At 49.7% G+C, this 17,493-nt stretch overlaps 2 protein-coding genes across 9 annotated transcripts in view; one reads left to right on the top strand and one right to left on the bottom strand.

Annotated features, from left to right (window-relative positions):
• The window catches only part of NCOA6 (nuclear receptor coactivator 6), a 110,481-nt gene extending 103,703 nt beyond the window's left edge, over positions 1 to 6,778 (top strand). For all 5 annotated transcript variants that reach the window (XM_034947060.3, XM_063600797.1, XM_034947062.3 and 2 more), the window contains one exon: positions 6,187 to 6,778. In XM_034947060.3, the coding sequence (XP_034802951.1) occupies positions 6,187 to 6,230 (44 nt within the window). In that variant the 3' untranslated portion in view covers positions 6,231 to 6,778. The remainder of the gene's footprint in view (positions 1 to 6,186) is intronic.
• A 1,336-nt stretch (positions 6,779 to 8,114) lies between these two features.
• Positions 8,115 to 17,260, bottom strand: TP53INP2 (tumor protein p53 inducible nuclear protein 2). 4 transcript variants are annotated; one of them, XM_003831828.5, is made up of 5 exons: positions 17,035 to 17,260; positions 16,073 to 16,189; positions 12,686 to 12,858; positions 12,029 to 12,317; positions 8,115 to 11,495 (listed from the first exon to the last, which is right to left on the bottom strand). In XM_003831828.5, the coding sequence occupies exons 3-5, from the start codon at positions 12,807 to 12,809 to the stop codon at positions 11,246 to 11,248; spliced, it is 663 nt and encodes a 220-aa protein (XP_003831876.1). In that variant the 5' UTR covers positions 12,810 to 12,858; positions 16,073 to 16,189; positions 17,035 to 17,260; the 3' UTR covers positions 8,115 to 11,245. The 4 variants fall into 4 exon arrangements, with proteins under 4 accessions (XP_003831876.1, XP_008955455.1, XP_008955453.1 ...); XM_008957207.5 differs by having other exon boundaries at positions 12,686 to 12,840; positions 17,035 to 17,255; XM_008957205.4 differs by lacking the exon at positions 17,035 to 17,260 and adding an exon at positions 16,769 to 16,834.
• Between the last annotated feature and the right edge of the window lie 233 nt (positions 17,261 to 17,493).

Below are 17,493 nucleotides of genomic sequence, written 5' to 3'. Positions count from 1 at the left end.
TGGTGGGCAAGCGAGCATTACTGCCTGAGCTCCATCTCCTGTCAAATCAGAGGTGACATTAGATTCTCATAGGAGTGTGAACCCTACTGTAAACTGTGCATGTGAGGGATCTAGGTTGTGTGGTCCTTATAAGAATCTATAATGCCTGATAATCTGAGGTGGAACAGTTTCATCCTGAAACCGTCTCCCCCGCAACCCCCAGTCCATGCCAAAAAGGTTGGGGACCACTGTTTTAAAGGATAGAAATGAACAGCCAGATGAAGAGATACATAGGGCAAGGTCTGGATGGATCCCAAGTGTAGAAGCTTCCATCCCTGTGGAGTTGGTGCACCACCCTCTTAGCAGGTAGATGTGTTCTTGTTCACCTTCTGGGAAGCCCCTGAATTCAGTCCTTTTGTGGGTTTTGCGGGGGTTTTTTTTGTTTTTTTTTTGTGTGTGTGTATAGAGGAAGAAGGGGAAGGGGAGGTAGGTCCCTTTTGGGTTTTTAGTGGGGCTTCATTACATAGGCATGATTGATAAAAGAGTTGGCCATTTGTGATCAACTCAACCTCAGAGCTGTTTCAGGAACCATGGGCAAAACGCCAAATATTTTAACAAAAGATGGCTCACTTAGGAAATTACAAGAGTTATAGGAGCTGTGAGCCAGGAACGTGGGACAAAAACCAAAAAATATATATTGTAGTATCACAGTTACCTTTTAAATCAGAAATGAGTACTGTAGCTCTTTTGGTTTTTCAGTATTAAAGCTCTTGGAGCCAAATTAAAGAATAATTATGCATATTTTTGGCCTGTATATTGTATCCAAAAATGTGAACCAAGTTATAAAATAATTTACTGTGATTGTATTTAAACCCATACCCAGAATGTGATCACCAAATATCAAGCTGGTTTCTAAAATGGATGCACCTCAAATGTGGGGACATATGCAGTGCTGGGTACCTGAAATATGAGTGAAGTATCTTCCTGCAGAATCAGCACTGTGTAAAGTTTTGAGGGGGAAAGAGGGCTTCTTTTTGCATTTAATAAGAGTTTGGTCATATATATCATATGCAAACAAAATCAGAGACATTCTGTGTTTTTCATGAAAATCTCTGAAGCTGAGAAACACTATGAGCAGTTTGTAATTAAAAGTGTTGCTGTTTGTATTGTTGGAGAACCAGTGACATTAATCATGCTCCTGCTGCGAGAGCCGAGTTTGCTTACATCATGCTGGCCAAGGCCTGCCAGACTGCCAGATCAGAGCAGGTGGGATGGATGATTTCTGGGCAAGTCCAGGAAGGCCCACATGGTTTTTGGTCATTCTTTGGTCCATTGTTTTTGTTGGTTGGGTCACTTATAATTACACAAAAATTAGCTACCACAAATCACTTTTTAAAATTGCACCTGATCAGATGTGTTGTTTACAAACATGCAAATGAGTAGTTCTCCTTCCTGACATGATGAATTTGCCACAAAAACACAAATGATTTTTCTAGCTTGCTTTATCATTATTTACTCCTCCATTTAGAATAGTTGTTGTTATATTTTCAACTGGGAAAAAGGTAATTTTTTTTTAAAAGGTAGTTAAAAATATGAAGTTCAAAGCTTTAAATTTGGAACCAGGAAAATATGTTAATTTAAGGAAAGTTCAGAGCAATCTGTAATTATCAGCAGCCCTGGGTGTCCCTCTGACAACAAAGTAGGTGATAGCCCCACCCTACCCACAGCCAGTGAAGAAACTGTCTAAAAAAACACAGGGTATAAAGATATACTGAATTAAAACAGAAGTATTACTGTAGATATGCAAGTGAACATACATTTATAATGTCGTGGGAGAAAACCCTGAAGAGTAACCACCTGAAACTGTAGTAGCTTCATTTTGAAACCAACCATGCAAATTGTGAAGGAAAATTTCCAGAATGTTTTTGTTTGTTTTGAGACAGAGTCTTGCTCTGTCACCCAGGCTGGAGTGCAGTGACTTGATCTCGGCTCACTGCAACCTCTGCCTCCTGGGTTCAAGTGATTATCCTGGCTCAGCCTCCCGAATAGCTGGGACTACAGGCATGCACCACCACTCCCGGCTAATTTTTGTATTTTTAGAAGAGATGGGGTTTCGCCTTGTTGGCCAGGCTGGTCTTGAACTCCTGACCTCAAGTGATCTGCCCACCTCTGCTAATCAAAGTTCTGGGATTACAGGTGTGAGCCACCGCATCTCGCCGATTTCCAGAATTTTTTACAATTACTTAGACGTCTCGGATAGAAATAGTACAGTGAAAGGCACAATGATGTGAGCAAGGTCAAAGTCCATTTCTAAAGCTCCTTGGATGGTAGAGGTCACATACTAGAGGATTAAGTAGAGCCTTGTACTGTAGATTTGGTCAAATTTGCTTAAGGTCAAAATGAGGCAACCAGGCTGAAAAACAAATCCCTTTATTAGGTTACAAATTTAAATGTTCCCCCAGTGACATAGTTGGACAGTCACCTAAAAGACTATTATTGACCCAGTTCTTTACCACCCAGTTGGTTCTAAGACATGGATATAAATGATTTGACTACACTGCTAGAGTTTGAACTATTTGTCTATCTGTTAAGAGACACTAATTTTGTAAAATCCCTGATAGTTAAAAAACTGAAGGTAGGTTCACAGTCAGGCCAGGCAGCCTTTAGGAACAGCATGCCAATCACAGTCTGAGGTACACCCTGACTGGATCATTAGCCTCTACATCACTTACCTAGAATTTCTTACCTTAAAGTAATTTGTGGCCAGGCTCAGTGGCTCACTTCTGTAATCCTAACATTCTGGGAGGCTGAGGCGGGCAGATCAGTTGAGGTGAGGAATTTGAGATCAGCCTGGCCAACATGGCCAAACCCCATCTCTACTAAAAATACAAGCATTAGCTGGGCGTGGTGGTGCATGCCTGTAATCCCACCTACTAGGGAGGCTGAGGCAGGAGAATTGCTTGAACCCAGGGGGTGGAGGTTGCAGTGAGTTCAGATCGCACCACTGCACTCCAGCCTGGGCGACAATCCGAGACTGTCTCAAAAAAAAAAGTAATTTGCAAGACTCCATCTCAAAAAAAAAAAAAAGGTGATTTGCCTATTCATTAGAGTAGTAAAAGTGGTAACATTTTGGAGGGAGTAGAAAATCAACTACCAAAACAAAAAAACTCATCAAAAGATGTTTTTTTCAGACAGATTTTTTTCAGACATGATGGGGAACAGTGGCAAAGGACCTCACTGTTGGAGGTGAAAATCCCAAGTTTGGTTTTAGACATGTTGAGTCTGAGGTTTGCTCTATGTCTCAGATTGACTGGATTTATCCAGGGAAGGTGATAGAGACTTCAAACTCAGTTTAAAATTTATTTTTTTCCTCATGGAAGTATGAAAGTACATCCTTCTCCCCACCAACCACAGTATCCAAAAGATGAGGGTTTTTAATGGTGTGTTTGTGGGTTTTTTTGCAGTTTCTAGCACAAGTCATTTGTTTATTCCTGACCCCACTCATTGATTCACGCTCAGAGGCAACCTACCAGTTCATTGGGTGCTTCAGAGCAGTGACAAATGGGAACAAGCAAGGAAGGAGGGGGAGCCTGAGGTTGCTTCTCCCCCACACCCCACTACCCACTTCTTTTCCCAGCCACATATGTTTCTCAGACATACCACTTGATCCTTCATATCACAACAAGGGAAAAGCTTCCAAAGTTGACCTAGTTAATGAATGTTTTGCTGAGGATGAACACTGTCAAGACAAAAACCCTGCCTATTTTTACTGCAAATGACAAATTTGCTGCAGTGAAAATAACGCTTGAGATTTGGACCTGAAGAGTTGATTTTAGGGAGTTATGTGGGCTGTGTGAGACTCTTAATTTACATGAATTAAAATAACACCATTATTAACATCCTGGCAGATTAACTGTCTTCTGATTAGTAAAAGACTAATGAGTAAATCAGAAAGACTGATTCTACCACATGGCACAAAAAAAAAACATGACCTTTGAGAAGACAAACATACTGAAATTTCCACCAACAGAGGCTTGAATGAAATTACTGTACTGGGCACCTCTTGGAAATTCATCTAGACCGCACTTCTTTTTATTTTTTTATTTTATTTTTTTTGAGACAGAGTCTCAATCTTGTTGCCCAAGCTGGAGTGCAATGGCGCAATCTCGGCTCACCACAACCTCCACCTCCCAGGCTCAAGCAATTCTCCTGCCTTAGCCTCCCGAGTAACTGGGATTACAGGCATGCACCACCACACCTGGCTAATTTTCTTTATTTAGTAGAGAGGGGTTTCTCCACGTTGGTCAGGCTGCTCTTGAACTCTTGACCTCAGGTGATCCACCCGCCTCAGACTCCCAAAGTGCTGGGATTACAAGCATGAGCCACCACGCCTGGCCTAGGCCTCACTTCTTAGCAGTCACCTTAGCTAACAGAGTAGTGAAATTTTTCCTTACAATCTACATATTTATTAGAGTCTGGGTTCACAAAATGTTATGATACAAAAGACAAAGGAAAATTTGCCTTGAATACAACCTAACATGCAGTATCAGAAAATTCAGCCTAGTTACCAGAAATGGGTAAATCTGATTCATCTTTTGTATTGATATATTAGAAGCATTTTTTTTCTCCTTGATGAGAAGTAATTTTAGAACATTATTTTCATATTAAAACCAGAATATGAAATAAAGGTGACCTTTTGAAGTCAATATGAGATTCTAAAGAAGTGTTTACATTTGGAGAGCTTCAGGCTATTCACTGTACTCTGCCATAACTTTGTGTAGAATTTTTTTTTTTTTTTAAATAGAGATGGGGTCTCTGTCACCCAGGCTGGAGTACAGTGGCATGAACATAGCTCACTGCAGCCTTGAACTCCTTCAGCCATGAACTCCTGGGCTCAAGTGATCCTCCCACCTTGGTCTCCTGAGTAGCTGGGACTACAGGCATGTGCCACCACACCCAGCTAATTCTTTTCTTTTTGTAGAGATGGGTTCTCACCATCTTGCCCAGGCTGGCCTCAAAACTTCTGGGCTCAAGTGAGCCTCCTGCCTCAGTCTTCCAAAGTGTTGGGATTACAGGGGTGAGCCATCACACCTGGCCAAAACGTTTTTAAGAAACACAGTTTAAGTCTGGCATAAGATTAAGTTAAAACACTGATAGTACAAGAGAAACTAAAGGAATCAAAACATAGTCATTTCCCTGTATGTCACTGTCATTCTGTGTGTAAATCACTCAGTTCCCACCTCCTCCATGAAGCCTTCAGGCTCACTTGGGCTCAGAGCAGGCCGTTGCTTATTCTGAATTGCATTCATGACTGTATGTATCCACAGTCTTTTTTTTTTTTTTTTTTTTTTTTTTTTGAGACGGAGTCTCGCTGTCTCCCAGGCTACAGTACAGTGGTGGGATCTCGGCTTACTGGAACCTTCACCTCCATAGTTCAAGCAATTCCCCTGCCTCAGCCTCCTGAGTAGCTGGGATTAAGGCACACGCCACCACGCCCGGCTAGTTTTTCGTGTATTTTTAGTAGAGATGGGGTTCGCCATGTTGGCCAAACTAGTCTCAAACTCCTCACCTCAGGCAATCCTCCCACCTCGGCCTCCCAAAATGCTGGGATTACAGGCGTGAGCCACCACGCCCAGCCTTCCACAATCTTGATATAACTGGCTGGGCCATAGTAGACCCTCACTGACCAAGGCCCATGGTCATGTTGTTTAGACCTTGACTATAGCATGACAAAAATGGTTCCTTACTGTGAAACAATAGCTTGGCTCCAAAAGGGATCCCAAGGCAGGTTTTTTTTTGCATTCTAACACAATTTACTCATTTGCTTATGGCATTACTCGTTGATTTCTCACCAAAAGCATTGTCAGTCTGTCTATTACACTTCGTTTTATGATGAGAACTGGTGAGGGAAACAGTGGGTGAATTGCCCAGCTACAAAGGCTCTCTCCACCCTGCACTTTCTCTAGTCAGTGTGCTTCATCGCCACCACCTCTGTCACATTCCAATTCTGCCCAATGCAGGACCACACCCTCTTCCCACGTAAGTCATCAAGCAAAGCCTGTGACTCTCTCCATTCAGAGCACCCCTTAGACAGATTCCGAGTTGAGTAGGGCTCCCCTTAGGTCTGCCCTGCTTGTTGTGGACTGTCTAAAGGGCACTGCTGTAAAGAGTTACTTCCACTGAACATGTCCTTTCTTTCCCCCACAGACATAACCAGTGCGGTGCAATCCAAGCGAAGAAAATCCAAGTAAACAAGCAGGACTGCGACTTGATACTTGTAAATGTGTGTGACTTTTACAAAGAGCAATTTTGAGCTGTGACTTTTTTAAATCAATTTCTGTACAGTTAGTAATTTTAATAATGTGGCCCTTTTCCTAGTCCCTGCAACCTGTTTCATAAAGTGCAATGGGGAAAGCAGGACTGTTGAGCCCTTTTGGTGTTGCGAGTTGAAGTTCCAGGTTTCTAAAATGTTGTCTTGTATTGAAAGGAGCTAATGCCATTATAAATGTTACTAGTTTTCACATTTCCTAAGCAGCCTAGAGTACAGGGTGAGCATTTTTAGATCTCCTAATGATGTATTGTGCCGTGGAAGTACTGTGTGTGAATAGCAGTAGTGGGGGCAAAAGCAATCTTCTCATTTGGAAATGTTGTAAATAATTTTATTATATAGTGTTTTGGATGTATTTGTTGTAGAAATGGACCAGTAAATAAAGAGAATCTAAGGATTTGTACAATGTGAAATAACGTGTTAAATAAATGTCATTGTCATAGAACATAAAGTTATGTTATTGGTAAGGGATTTTTGGGTGATCAGCTCTTTCTTTGGACCTTAACTAAGCAGACACAGCCTTGTGAATGGAATTCCTATCTAGTCCTCATTGAACCTGAGATGCCCGCCTGGCAAGTTGAGGAAAATGTACATACTTGCTCCCTCACCTCATTCTTGGCTTTGAAGAAACTAGCCCTGTTCAGCACTGTGCCAGGTATTTTGATATATATTGCTCAGATTTCTTTTGATGCAAATAACAAAACCAACTTAGAGATCAATGGCCACCCAGGATTTTCTAGGGACAGGAAGCTGTCAGCAGCTGAGATGGCACTTTTTCACCATGTCACATATCTGCTCCTCCATTTGCATGGTGGATTGCTCCAAAACAATTGTGCTGACATCTCCTCCTTGCAGGAGGTAAGCCCAAACTGGCCTGTAAGATTGTGCCAGCATCAAGAATCTAGTCCAGGGCCAGGCATGGTGGCTTACACCTGTAATCCCAGCACTTTGGAAGGCCTAGGCGGGCGGATCACCTGAGGTTGGGAGTCCGAGACCAGCCTGACCAACATGGAGAAACCCTGTCTCTACTAAAAATACAAAATTAGCTGGGCATGGTGGCGCGTGTAATCCCAGCTACTGGGGAGGCTGAGGCAGGAGAATCGCTAGAACCCAGTAGGCGGAGGTTGCGGTGAGCCGAGATTGCGCTGTTGCACTCCAGCCTGGGCAATGAGTGAAACTCCGTCTCAAAAAAAAAAAATCTAGTCCAGTTTAGGTCAGGTTTCCACCTTTAGTTCTGTGGTTAGACAGAGCAGCTCCCAAATTAAAGGGGTCATTTTGTGTTATATATTTCAGAGATGTCCACTACATTTCACTCTGGCTGTCCTTCTTCAAAATGTGTGTAGTCTCCAAAGCCAGCTGCTTCTGCCCCACCCTACCTGCAACTTTAGGAGACTCTGATGCTTGGGGCCCTGGCCTTGTCTCAGCCTGGGCTTCAGCCTTCTGCTGCATCTCCCCCAGGATTAGACTTCATCCTTTCCCCTCCAGTGGCTACTTGCCCTTGCTCTAACCCAGTACCTGAGACCAAAAGGATGACTTTGGTCATTCTGTCATGCTGTTATTCTCATCTCTATTTCAGCTGTCTTCATGTATGTGTCTTGCATTGTAAGGATCCTCTAAAAGTAGTCATTTATGAGTCAGACCCCATTGTCTGGCTCTGTTCCCAGTAAGCTTATCTCCCCTCTTCCTCTCCCATATGACACACACACCAGAACCAAAGCCAGCTTTATCATAATATCCTATGCCACTACTGTGCTTAAGATTACAAGATGCTTCTCATACTTGAGCTCAACTCAGGCAGAAAGGATCATGTGCTTTAAATATATTTTTATTTGTTTTTCTTTATATTAATTTTTTTCTCCCATAGAGGAATAGCATTACAGTCTAACAATCAGAATTCTGTTACACACATACACAGGCATGCCACATGACCCAGTTGAGGTGGTTGTTTCCTTGAGTCTGTTGACACGTCACATGGTCAAAGTCTCCTCATTTCAGCCAGTCTCAACACAAAACACCCAACAGGGATGCACTCAACTTGTTAGTTCCATGTGGAACTAGGTGGCAGGGCGAGAGGGAAAGTAGTAGAAGGAGGCTATGGTGTGTCTGCATTCAGTCCCCTCACATAAAGCCACATGGATCTAGGGGGGTATCCAAGAGCTCTGGTGGGGTCCGTGTTGCACCTAAGACATTATAGGTCAGAGCAAGTTGCTCAGAGGGTTCCAGGCAGGGGGCTGGGGAGCAGGCATACTCTAAAACAGCACCAAACTGCATTCATACACGGTGCCCTGCTGGGGCTAGACTGGCAAAGGCTGGAAAGACACCCAGCTTGAAGGAACCACTCAGACTTACTGGGGAATAACTGGAAGTCACTGTTTGATGTAACTGGGACTCACTCTAGAAACGGGTCCCTCTGACAGTTTTGGCAAAGTGCTGGTAGTACTGACATTAATACTCACAAATTGATACAAACTCCTCTAGGGCCTCAGAAAACATCAATCAAAACAGACTCTCTGACCCCCTCCTAAGGTTGCATAGGACTTTGAACTCTGGTTCCCTCATGTATTCAAGTTCTGTGGTTTAAAAAAAAATCCTGAAGCATGCTCAAGGTGAAAGGCACGTACACAGTCAATACAGTATGACAAGGGCTGATGCTTCAGGAGTCAGACTAGCAGGAGACTGAGTAGTGTTGGTTCTTAGAAATCTATACACAATTAAAATATTGCCACACTCAAATGCTACAGAATCTATAGGAAAGGTACAAAAAAATATGAGCCTTGCAACCAAGCAGGTGAGAGATTGGGTTCTAGAATACAGGAGCCTCCAGAAATATAGGTAAACAAAAGGCCTTTTAAAATTTGAGCCAAATGCCCTATAACTTAAACTCTTCCCCCACCAGAAGGATCATGGGCATCACACAGGACTGAGCCTAGGTCCCAGCTGGCAGTGAGGAGTAGGCAAGAAGGGTTGGAGGGAGATTCAGCTCTTGGAGGTGCCGAAGACCCTAGGCTGGCTGTGAAGTGCCCAAGTGGTAGCTGGAAGAATAAAAGCAACTAGGTTCTGAAGGAGAACTTGGGAGAGGAGCAAGGCTGTCAACTACTGGGGCCCTAGTGGACTGGCGTGGGAGCTTTGATCTGTTTTTAGTGTTAATTTGGCTTATTCCCTGGAATAGGAGACCCCATCAGGTCTTCCTCTGTCCTCATCCCAGCATCCATGGGGATACCCCATCCCTTCCCCACATACCCCCCATGAGGCCTGGGGCTATAGGGTCAGGGAGGGCAGCTGCCTTTGCCCTCATGGGAATGCAGAGTTTTCTCCAAGCTTCAGCTTGGCTGTGAGGCCTGGAAACCTAGAGTTGGGGTGAGGGGAGGACCTATGTTCATATGTACCAAGAAGTCTTAAAAGTTCCTAGGAAGAGTGAGCACACACTAGAAAAGGACGGCTAGAAAGAGGAAATGGGAAGCAACTCGGGGCATCCCAAGAGGCTGTTGCTGGTGTCTGAGCCCAAAATTCAGTCTTACCACAAGAAGGGGAGGCTGGTGGCCCCTGCCCCTTCTGTCTCCCCCAGGGATTCAGGTTCCCTCTTCCAGGTATTTACTGGAGGAGAAGGGGCGGGGGATCATAGGGTGTACCCATTTCTCCCCAGCAACCTAGAAAGAAAGAGAGGCCTGTGGGAGAAAATGAAAAGAGGCCCCCTGAAGGCCCTGAACCTGGATAGGAACAATTTGCAGATTGAGACAGTGGGAGTCCTGGACTCCTACTCAGGACTGCTGGCTAGCCATACTGAGCAGGGTGTGAAATACAAGGCCAGAGGCAAGGTGAAGACTGAGCTGTCAGCCTTGGGATGGCTTCACCCCATGGTGTGTCCTCCAGCATCACTGCTCTGCACGCTGACCTAGGGTGTGTGCCCTTTCCCTGCCTAGAAGCCCTGTGGCCTGCATGTCTCCTAAGCTAGTTCTAGCACCTTGGGCTTGTGAACAGACGGCCAGGATGGTAGGGCCTTGCCCAGCTTCTACTCGGGTGACGTGTCGGGGGTAGAGTGGCAAGGTACTAACTAAGCCCTTCAGATTTCAGAGCCTGCAGAAGGGTGGATTATAGAAAAGGGAAGTGGGGACAGACTCCAGGCTTCAGCCTGGGAGCAGGGTTTGGCCTCTCTGAGCAAGCACAGTGCACACTCCCTTGGTGCCCTGCTTCCTGCAGCTTCTCAACGTGTCTGTCCTGTCCGCATCTCCAATAGGCTGCCTTGTTCCCTAGATTCCCTCCATCTTCTCCCTCTAACTCACGTCTCACAGTCCTCTTCTACATACTGTACCTTTCCAGGCCTAAGCAGCTCCACAGAGTACCGCCCCCAAGGCAGAAGGAAGGGGAGACTAAAAGCAAAACCCTGAGCCCTTACTGGAGGTCAATGACAGCAGCCCAGGCTGCACAGGCTCTACCTGGTCAGAGCTGGGCTCAGGGTCCCCACCATTTGGTAGGGAATTACTGGGAATGAAGAATAAGGGAACAGGAGTGAGTGTAATGCCAACCATGGGATAGTGTGAGTCATGTAAGGTGGGAGTTGAAGGTGGGGAATGAGCCAGATCAGGGACTGGAAGAAGCTTTCAGAAATAGGGGCAGGCCAGAGGTAGAGGACTGGAGGGCAAGGGTGAAAGGGAGAGACAGGGATGGGGACCAGAGAAGAAAGGATGGAGGGGCCAGGAGTAGGGGGCATGGATGATTAGATGCTTGGTATGGGGACCAGGAGTGAGGGTGAAGGGTGAATGGGTTCAGAGGCAGATTAGAGGATCAGAGATGGGGAAATTGAGGGTGTCGGGGAAGGAACGGCTATCACCCAACCTCACACGCTTTAAGAAGGGAGGTTTCGGTGTCCAGCCCGAGGAGTCGGAGGAGCCCGACAGGGATCGGGATCGGCAAGGGGTTCGTGGCGCGGCCGGTGGACGCTCAGTAGTTGAACTGGCGCTGGCACGGCTGGTAGATGAAGCTGCTCTGGTTCTTGGACCGGCGCGGACGGCTCTCGCGGGCTCGGTTCTGCCGCTGCACCGCCTTGGCGCTCAGCGCGTGGCGCTCTGCCCGCTGCCGGGCCCGCTGCAGCCGCCGCACCTGGCCCGCCTTCTCCAGCAGCGCCGCCCGCGCTGGGAGAGGAGCGGCGTGGCGCGCGGCCCGCGGCTCGCGGCGGGCGGGCGTCAATTCCCTGTGAGGACAGAGCCAGGCTCGGTCAAGCCGGGTAAGCTGGGCGGGGGGGCTAGAGGGCGCTGCCATCTCCCACCCTTGCTTCGGCTCAGTTCTGTGTCTGTTCAGATTGGGGTGCCCGACGCCCTTCTTGTGGGTACCAACCCGGAGGTGTCTCCTCGGTTCTAGCCCTTAACAGGTAAACTGGACCTCGGGGAAGACTGGACCCCCACCCCCTATTCCACCCTTGCCTTTCTGTTTAAGTCCCACTCCCTAGGCGCTCCAGCCACGCTCCTCAAGCCTCCAACCCCGGCCCCAGCCTCTTGGCCGCGCCCCTCCCTCTCAAGCCCCGCCCCTCCGTCCTCAGGCCCGCTTCTAGCCTCGCCCGGAGGCCCACCGGCCCCCCACTTCGTCTCAAAGGCAACCCTCCCAAGGCCGCTACCCCCTCGAGCGCGGGGCGGGCTCCTGGCCCCACTACCCCAGCCTCCTAGCCTGGACCCTGGCCTCCAAGATCCGTCTCCCTGGGCCTCCAGGCTCCGCCCCCGGCCCGCTCACCCTTCGCTGAGGTCGCCGTCAGGCAGGGCCGCGTCCGGGAGCGGGGAAGGGGGCCCGGGCTCTAGCACTATGGTGCTGCCGGTGACGTAAACGGACATGCTGGGGTGCTCGATGAGGAGGTCCTCCAGGGGACTGCTCTGGAGGCGGGCGGGACCGAGTCCAGGCCCCTCTGCCGTAAAACAGGCGGGAGGGGTAACAAACCAGCTCTCGTCCATCAAGGAGGGCGCGGGCGGAGGGCGGCCCGCGGGGGCAGAGGCGGCCCCGGGGCTTGGTGGAGCCGCGAAGCTGTCTACGGGGCGCGGGATGGGAGCCGTGCAGAGGAGGGGAGCAGCGAGGCGGGACACACACACACACACACACACCGGACAAGAGGGCGGGGAGAGAAAGGGCATCGTTAGTCAGACCCGCAGCCCGTCCGCAGCGCCCCGGGGCACCCACGGGCCAGGAGTCTCGCCCTGCTGCCCTAGGGGACCTGACGTGCGGCCTCTCCTGGGCCGCCAGGAGAGAGCCCGGCTTTCATGGGAAGGGGCCCCGTGACCCCACCTCCAGTAGGCTTGGGGGACTCCCCCGTCCCCCAGCAGCGCCCTTCCCCTCCGCTGCTAGGCCATCTGCCCTTAGAATGACTTCACAGGCCCAGGAGACAGACCCAGGCCTCACCCGGCAGGTCAATGATGAGCCAGCCATCCACTTCATCCTCCTCCGACACGAAGGCGCGGGGGCAGTCGGGGTCTTCGGGGGGCGAGGGGGTGCTGAAGAAGAGGCTGGTGAGGCGCTGGAACATGGTGGGGGGCGAAGCGCCTCACGGGGGCGCCCTATGGCAGTGCAAAAACCTGGGAATCAGAAGGACGTGAAAGTCACCACTGATTGAGGTTCACCCCACTCCTGGCCTGGGGCAGAGGCCAGAAGATATCACCCCCAGAGCAGGGAGAAGGGTACACACAACGGGGATGTGTGCGGACGCTTTGGGGAGATGTGCTTTCTGCATTCAAATCCAGGGTTTTTTTTTATCTTCTGTATGATTTTAGAAAGTTATTTAACTTATCTGTGCCTTAGTTTTCTCATCTGTCAAAAGACAATGATAATAGTACCTTCCTCCGGGCTCTTATAAGAATTAAATAAGCTAATAATAGTATCCTCCTCCAGGCTCTAATAAGAATTAAATGAGCTATACCAAAGTTATTGAATGAGAAAAAAAGATGGGGGAGGAAGAACTAAATGAGCTAAACACTTATAAAGTGCTTAGAACTGTCTGGGCATATGGTAAGCACTCAACAAACTAATAAATTAGTTATTATTACAGGGTGCTTTAGGAACATAGAGTGACACATGACACAGCTCTGCCAGGGAAGGTCTCCAGAGAATTGGACATCCAAGCTGGACTCTGAGGAGTAAATAGGAGTTCTCCAGGCAGGGAGGAAATTGCCCATATTGTCTGCTTGTTATCATTATAATATAGCTAGGCCGGGCACAGTGGCTCACGCCTGTAATCCCAGCACTTTGGGAGGCAGAAGTGGGTGAATCACTTGAGGCCAGGAGTTCAAGACCAGCCTGGCCAACGTGGTGAACCCCATCTCTACTAATAATACAAAAATTAGCTGGGCGTGGTGGCAGGTGCCTGTAATCCCAGGCTGAGGCAGGAGAATCACTGGAACCTGCGAGGTGCCACTGCACTCCAGCCTGGGTGACAGAGCGAAACTCGGTCTCAAAATAATAATAATGATATAGCTAACATTTATGTTCCAGGCACTATGCTAAGCAGCTTTACCTATATTACCTCATGTAATCCTCACAACAACTACAGGAAGTGGATAATTACTGTCCTTACTTTACAGTTAAGAAATTGAGGCTCAGAGAAGTTAACTGTCCCAAAGTCTCAGAGCTAGTAGGAGACAAAGGTGGGATTGAATCCACACAATCAGATTCCAGAGGCAGCACCCAGAATCACTATATTCTATTGCCTTTTCTGGGTGTCTGTCTGAATTTGATATTTTCAATTTGGTGGCCAGGGGTCATGGTCCATGTGTATTTTTCTGGGAAAAAGGACCTTGGTTTTCATCATGATTTCCTAAACAGCAATCTTTGACCCCAGAGATTAAGAACCACTCCTGGAGCCTGTGTGGTTTGAAAAGCACTGGCCAGCAGAAATCCCATAGAACTGCTACCATCTTACCATGTGATTTGGCACACCTCGGTTGTGTCTGTCATATGAGGTGTAAAGATGGCATGCCGGCAGGCCCTCCCCCCTCTGACCCCCTTTTCCCAGGCTCCTGTTCAAGGGCAGCATCCAGGGGTAGGAGGAAGATCAGGTTGCTTGGGCTCAGGGAGACAGCAGGTCAGTGGGAGGTGATGATGGAGGGAGGGAGCTGTCAGTTTCCAGGGGCCCTTAAGGATGAGCACTGAGGGTTGGACCCAGACCGAGGTAAGCCCTTAACCAATCCTTCCCTGGGTGAAGATGAAGAGGGAGGCCCCCTACTGCAGAAATGGAAACACCAAGGTGGTAGCTCTAGATCTACCCCCTCCCCATGCCAGCCTACCTCAGGACTAGAGCTTGGCTGGGGGCTGCTGGCCATACTCCCCCAGTACCTGAAGCCTGACTGACTCTCCACACCTGTTCCCTAAAGATGCTCAACGGTTTTGCTGCTGAGACACTTGTCATCATTCTCTAAGGGTGTTTCCACACTTCCTGTAGAACTTCCTGGGGGCATGTCCAGACTTCCCTGAAGGCATTTCTCCTCTTTCTGCTAATCCACCTGCAGTATTGCCATGCTTATTGCTACCTCCCCCATTCCCTAGAAATGTTTTCACACTTGCTGCAGAATCACCTCACTTCCATACCCTGAGAATATTTCCACATCTGCAGACTCACAGTAGGCTTAAGATGCTGGCTTCCCTGGTGGGATGGGGGTGGGAGATCTACAGGGATTAAGAAGGTGGGGCCACCCCCAACTAGTGTCCACCCAGCACAATTCACGTATCCCAACCCATCTGTAGCCACAGGGAGCTAGTGACTCCATTACCAAAAGCCCAGAAAGTTTGGCCCCTCTTGAAGGAAGGGAATATCGAGGCCTTGATGAGGCACATCCTCCTTCCAAGAACCTACTACTTCATGGAATATGAAAGAGAAGTTAAGAGCTGTTTCAGGGACCATCATATTCACCCAGCCCATTTTAAAATCTGATGATCAGAAAGAACACATAAATCTATCCAAAAATACATGGCTAGATAGTGGCAGGGCAGACCTAGTCCCACGTTACTGTGCATCCAGTCCAGAGTGTACACAGTCAGGAAAGACTCAGCAAACAATCCCCAAGAATACAATGATGCAGGGGTACAGGGAGGTGGAAAAGACCTTGACCTAGCCACACCACCCCTCGCCTAGCTACAAAAGGGTCTGGGGTTACTGGCACCAAGATTTAGCATGCATTTACTGAAGACCCACTGTGTACCAGAGCCTGCACTGTGCCTCCCCAAATTTCAGATAGGTTTAGGGGACGGAGGCTCAGGGGAAAAGCTCCCTGCCTGAGGTCACACAGCAAGTCGGTGACAGCCAGGAGTGAAAGCAGCACCAGCCAGCCAGTGCCTGCCCCCTCTCCTGACCACTTGGGGAGCCTCCCAGATTTCCTTTCCCAGCCCTGCCAGCTTCCTGGTTCTCACATTCCCGGTTCTGCTCCAGGGAGAACCATTCCCTTTAATAACTACAGCAGCTCTGCCCAGAATAGCATTTGTGCCCTAAGCCACCCCTACCCCCAGCCCATCCTTGAGCAAACTCCCAGCAGGAATGGAGTTCCTGGTTCAGCCTCTAGGCCCATCCACTTGTTAAGTCGGAAACTCTCCTTATCCTATCCCTTCTCCTATACTCTCTGTGGGCAGAGGTGACGAGGGAGCAGCAAAACACCTGCAATTGTCTGCACTAGGCCAGGTCAGGCCCTTCCTAGCTGACGACCTAGGAAGTTGAGAAGGTAAAGGGCCAATAGAGGGAACCCTCACCCCACCCTCCACCCCAACATCAGCCCTGGAGACACCCCGAGGCAGCCAATGACTCACCTCTCTGTGATCCAAACAGCTGGGAGGCAGCGATTTTATTGGACTCTAGGACTTCAAGGTACAGTGAGGACAGAAGGGGTCAGGACCACAAAAGGTGAACCAATCTCCAGAGATTCCCTGGAAAAAGGTCCAGGAGTAAGGACACCTAGGAGCCTATCAAACCGTGATAAGGCTGAGCCCAAGATCGGGTCCCCAGTGGAAGGAGGATGTGTATCTTACCACTTGTACTGAGCCCCTATTATGTCTTTGCCCCTGGCTAATAATCCATCTGTCACTCAGTGAGCATGACTCTAATTGGTTATGTGACCTCGAGAGAGCTAATCCTCCTCTCTGGGCCTGTTGCCCCTTCCATGCGCTGGGGTCTAAGACCCTTCATTTTGGGTCTGGGAGTGACATCAGCTAAGGCGCTGCACACAAATCAGGGATTAGGAGGATGTTATTCTGTTAGTCCCTGGGGGCGGAGTCTGGAGCCGGAGGGAGGGGATCCCACCACCATCTGGTGCTGTCCCAACCACCTGGAGTCCCATGCAGCCCTGAACTCCTGACGACCCCCTCAACCTAGGCCCAGCAGCGCCGTCTGACTCCTTCTCAGGTTGCAAAGAGAAAGTAGGGGATCAGAGGCCTGACCCCAGCCCCTGGATAAGCCTAGGAAATCGCCGATCCCCCTGCAGCCCCCTTTGGATTGCAGCGTCTCACCCAGGGCCCAGCCCCGACACAGCGGCTACCGGGTCACGGGAGGACAAGCGACCCGAGCCTGTGGGGGCGGTGCCGGCCTTGGTGACGTCTCAATGTCATATGCAAATAGAACGACGTCATGGTCTACCGGGCGTGCGGCAACCAATCGGGAGCCGGGAACGCGGCCCCGGCGGCCGCCGGCGGAGACAGACAAAGGCCCGGGCGCGGGGGGCGCAGGGCGTGTCCGTGGCAGGGGAGCCCCCAGGCCCACCCGGGTCGGGACTCACCTGGGGGCGGGAGGGGGGCGGCGCGGCGTTGAGGTAGTTGTGCGGCGGGGCGTCCCAGGGTCGCCGGCCGCTCACAGGCCGGGCCGCATCGCCGGGACTCGCGGGGGAGGCGGCGGGGCCGCGGTCGCTCCGGGCTGCTGAGCTCGCCCGCGGGGCTTTGAGTCTGTGCGGCCGCTGCGGCGGGGCTCACGGCACAAATTGGAACGTTCAAACAGCTGATTGTGACGTCACAAAGGGGCCCGCCCGCCTCGCGTCACCGGCTGGCGGGGCGGCGGCCAATCCCGGGCTGCGGATGCCCCCCTGCCCCTCCCCTCCCCTCCCCTCCCGGTTTGCGGGCCGGGCGCTCGGGCCGGGAAACGTTCTCGGAACCGGGAGGGTGAGTGTTCGGGGAGGCAGCTGCGGGGAGCTGGGAGCCCTGCGCCGCGGCGAGCTCTCCGCGAGGAGGATCTCCACTCCCTC

The sequence above is a fragment of the Pan paniscus genome, chromosome 21 (genome assembly GCF_029289425.2).
Source record: "Pan paniscus chromosome 21, NHGRI_mPanPan1-v2.0_pri, whole genome shotgun sequence".
NCBI classification, from domain to species: domain Eukaryota; kingdom Metazoa; phylum Chordata; class Mammalia; order Primates; family Hominidae; genus Pan; species Pan paniscus.
The sequence above is the reverse complement of the archived record's forward strand: the minus strand, read 5'-3'. Positions and strand labels throughout refer to the sequence as shown.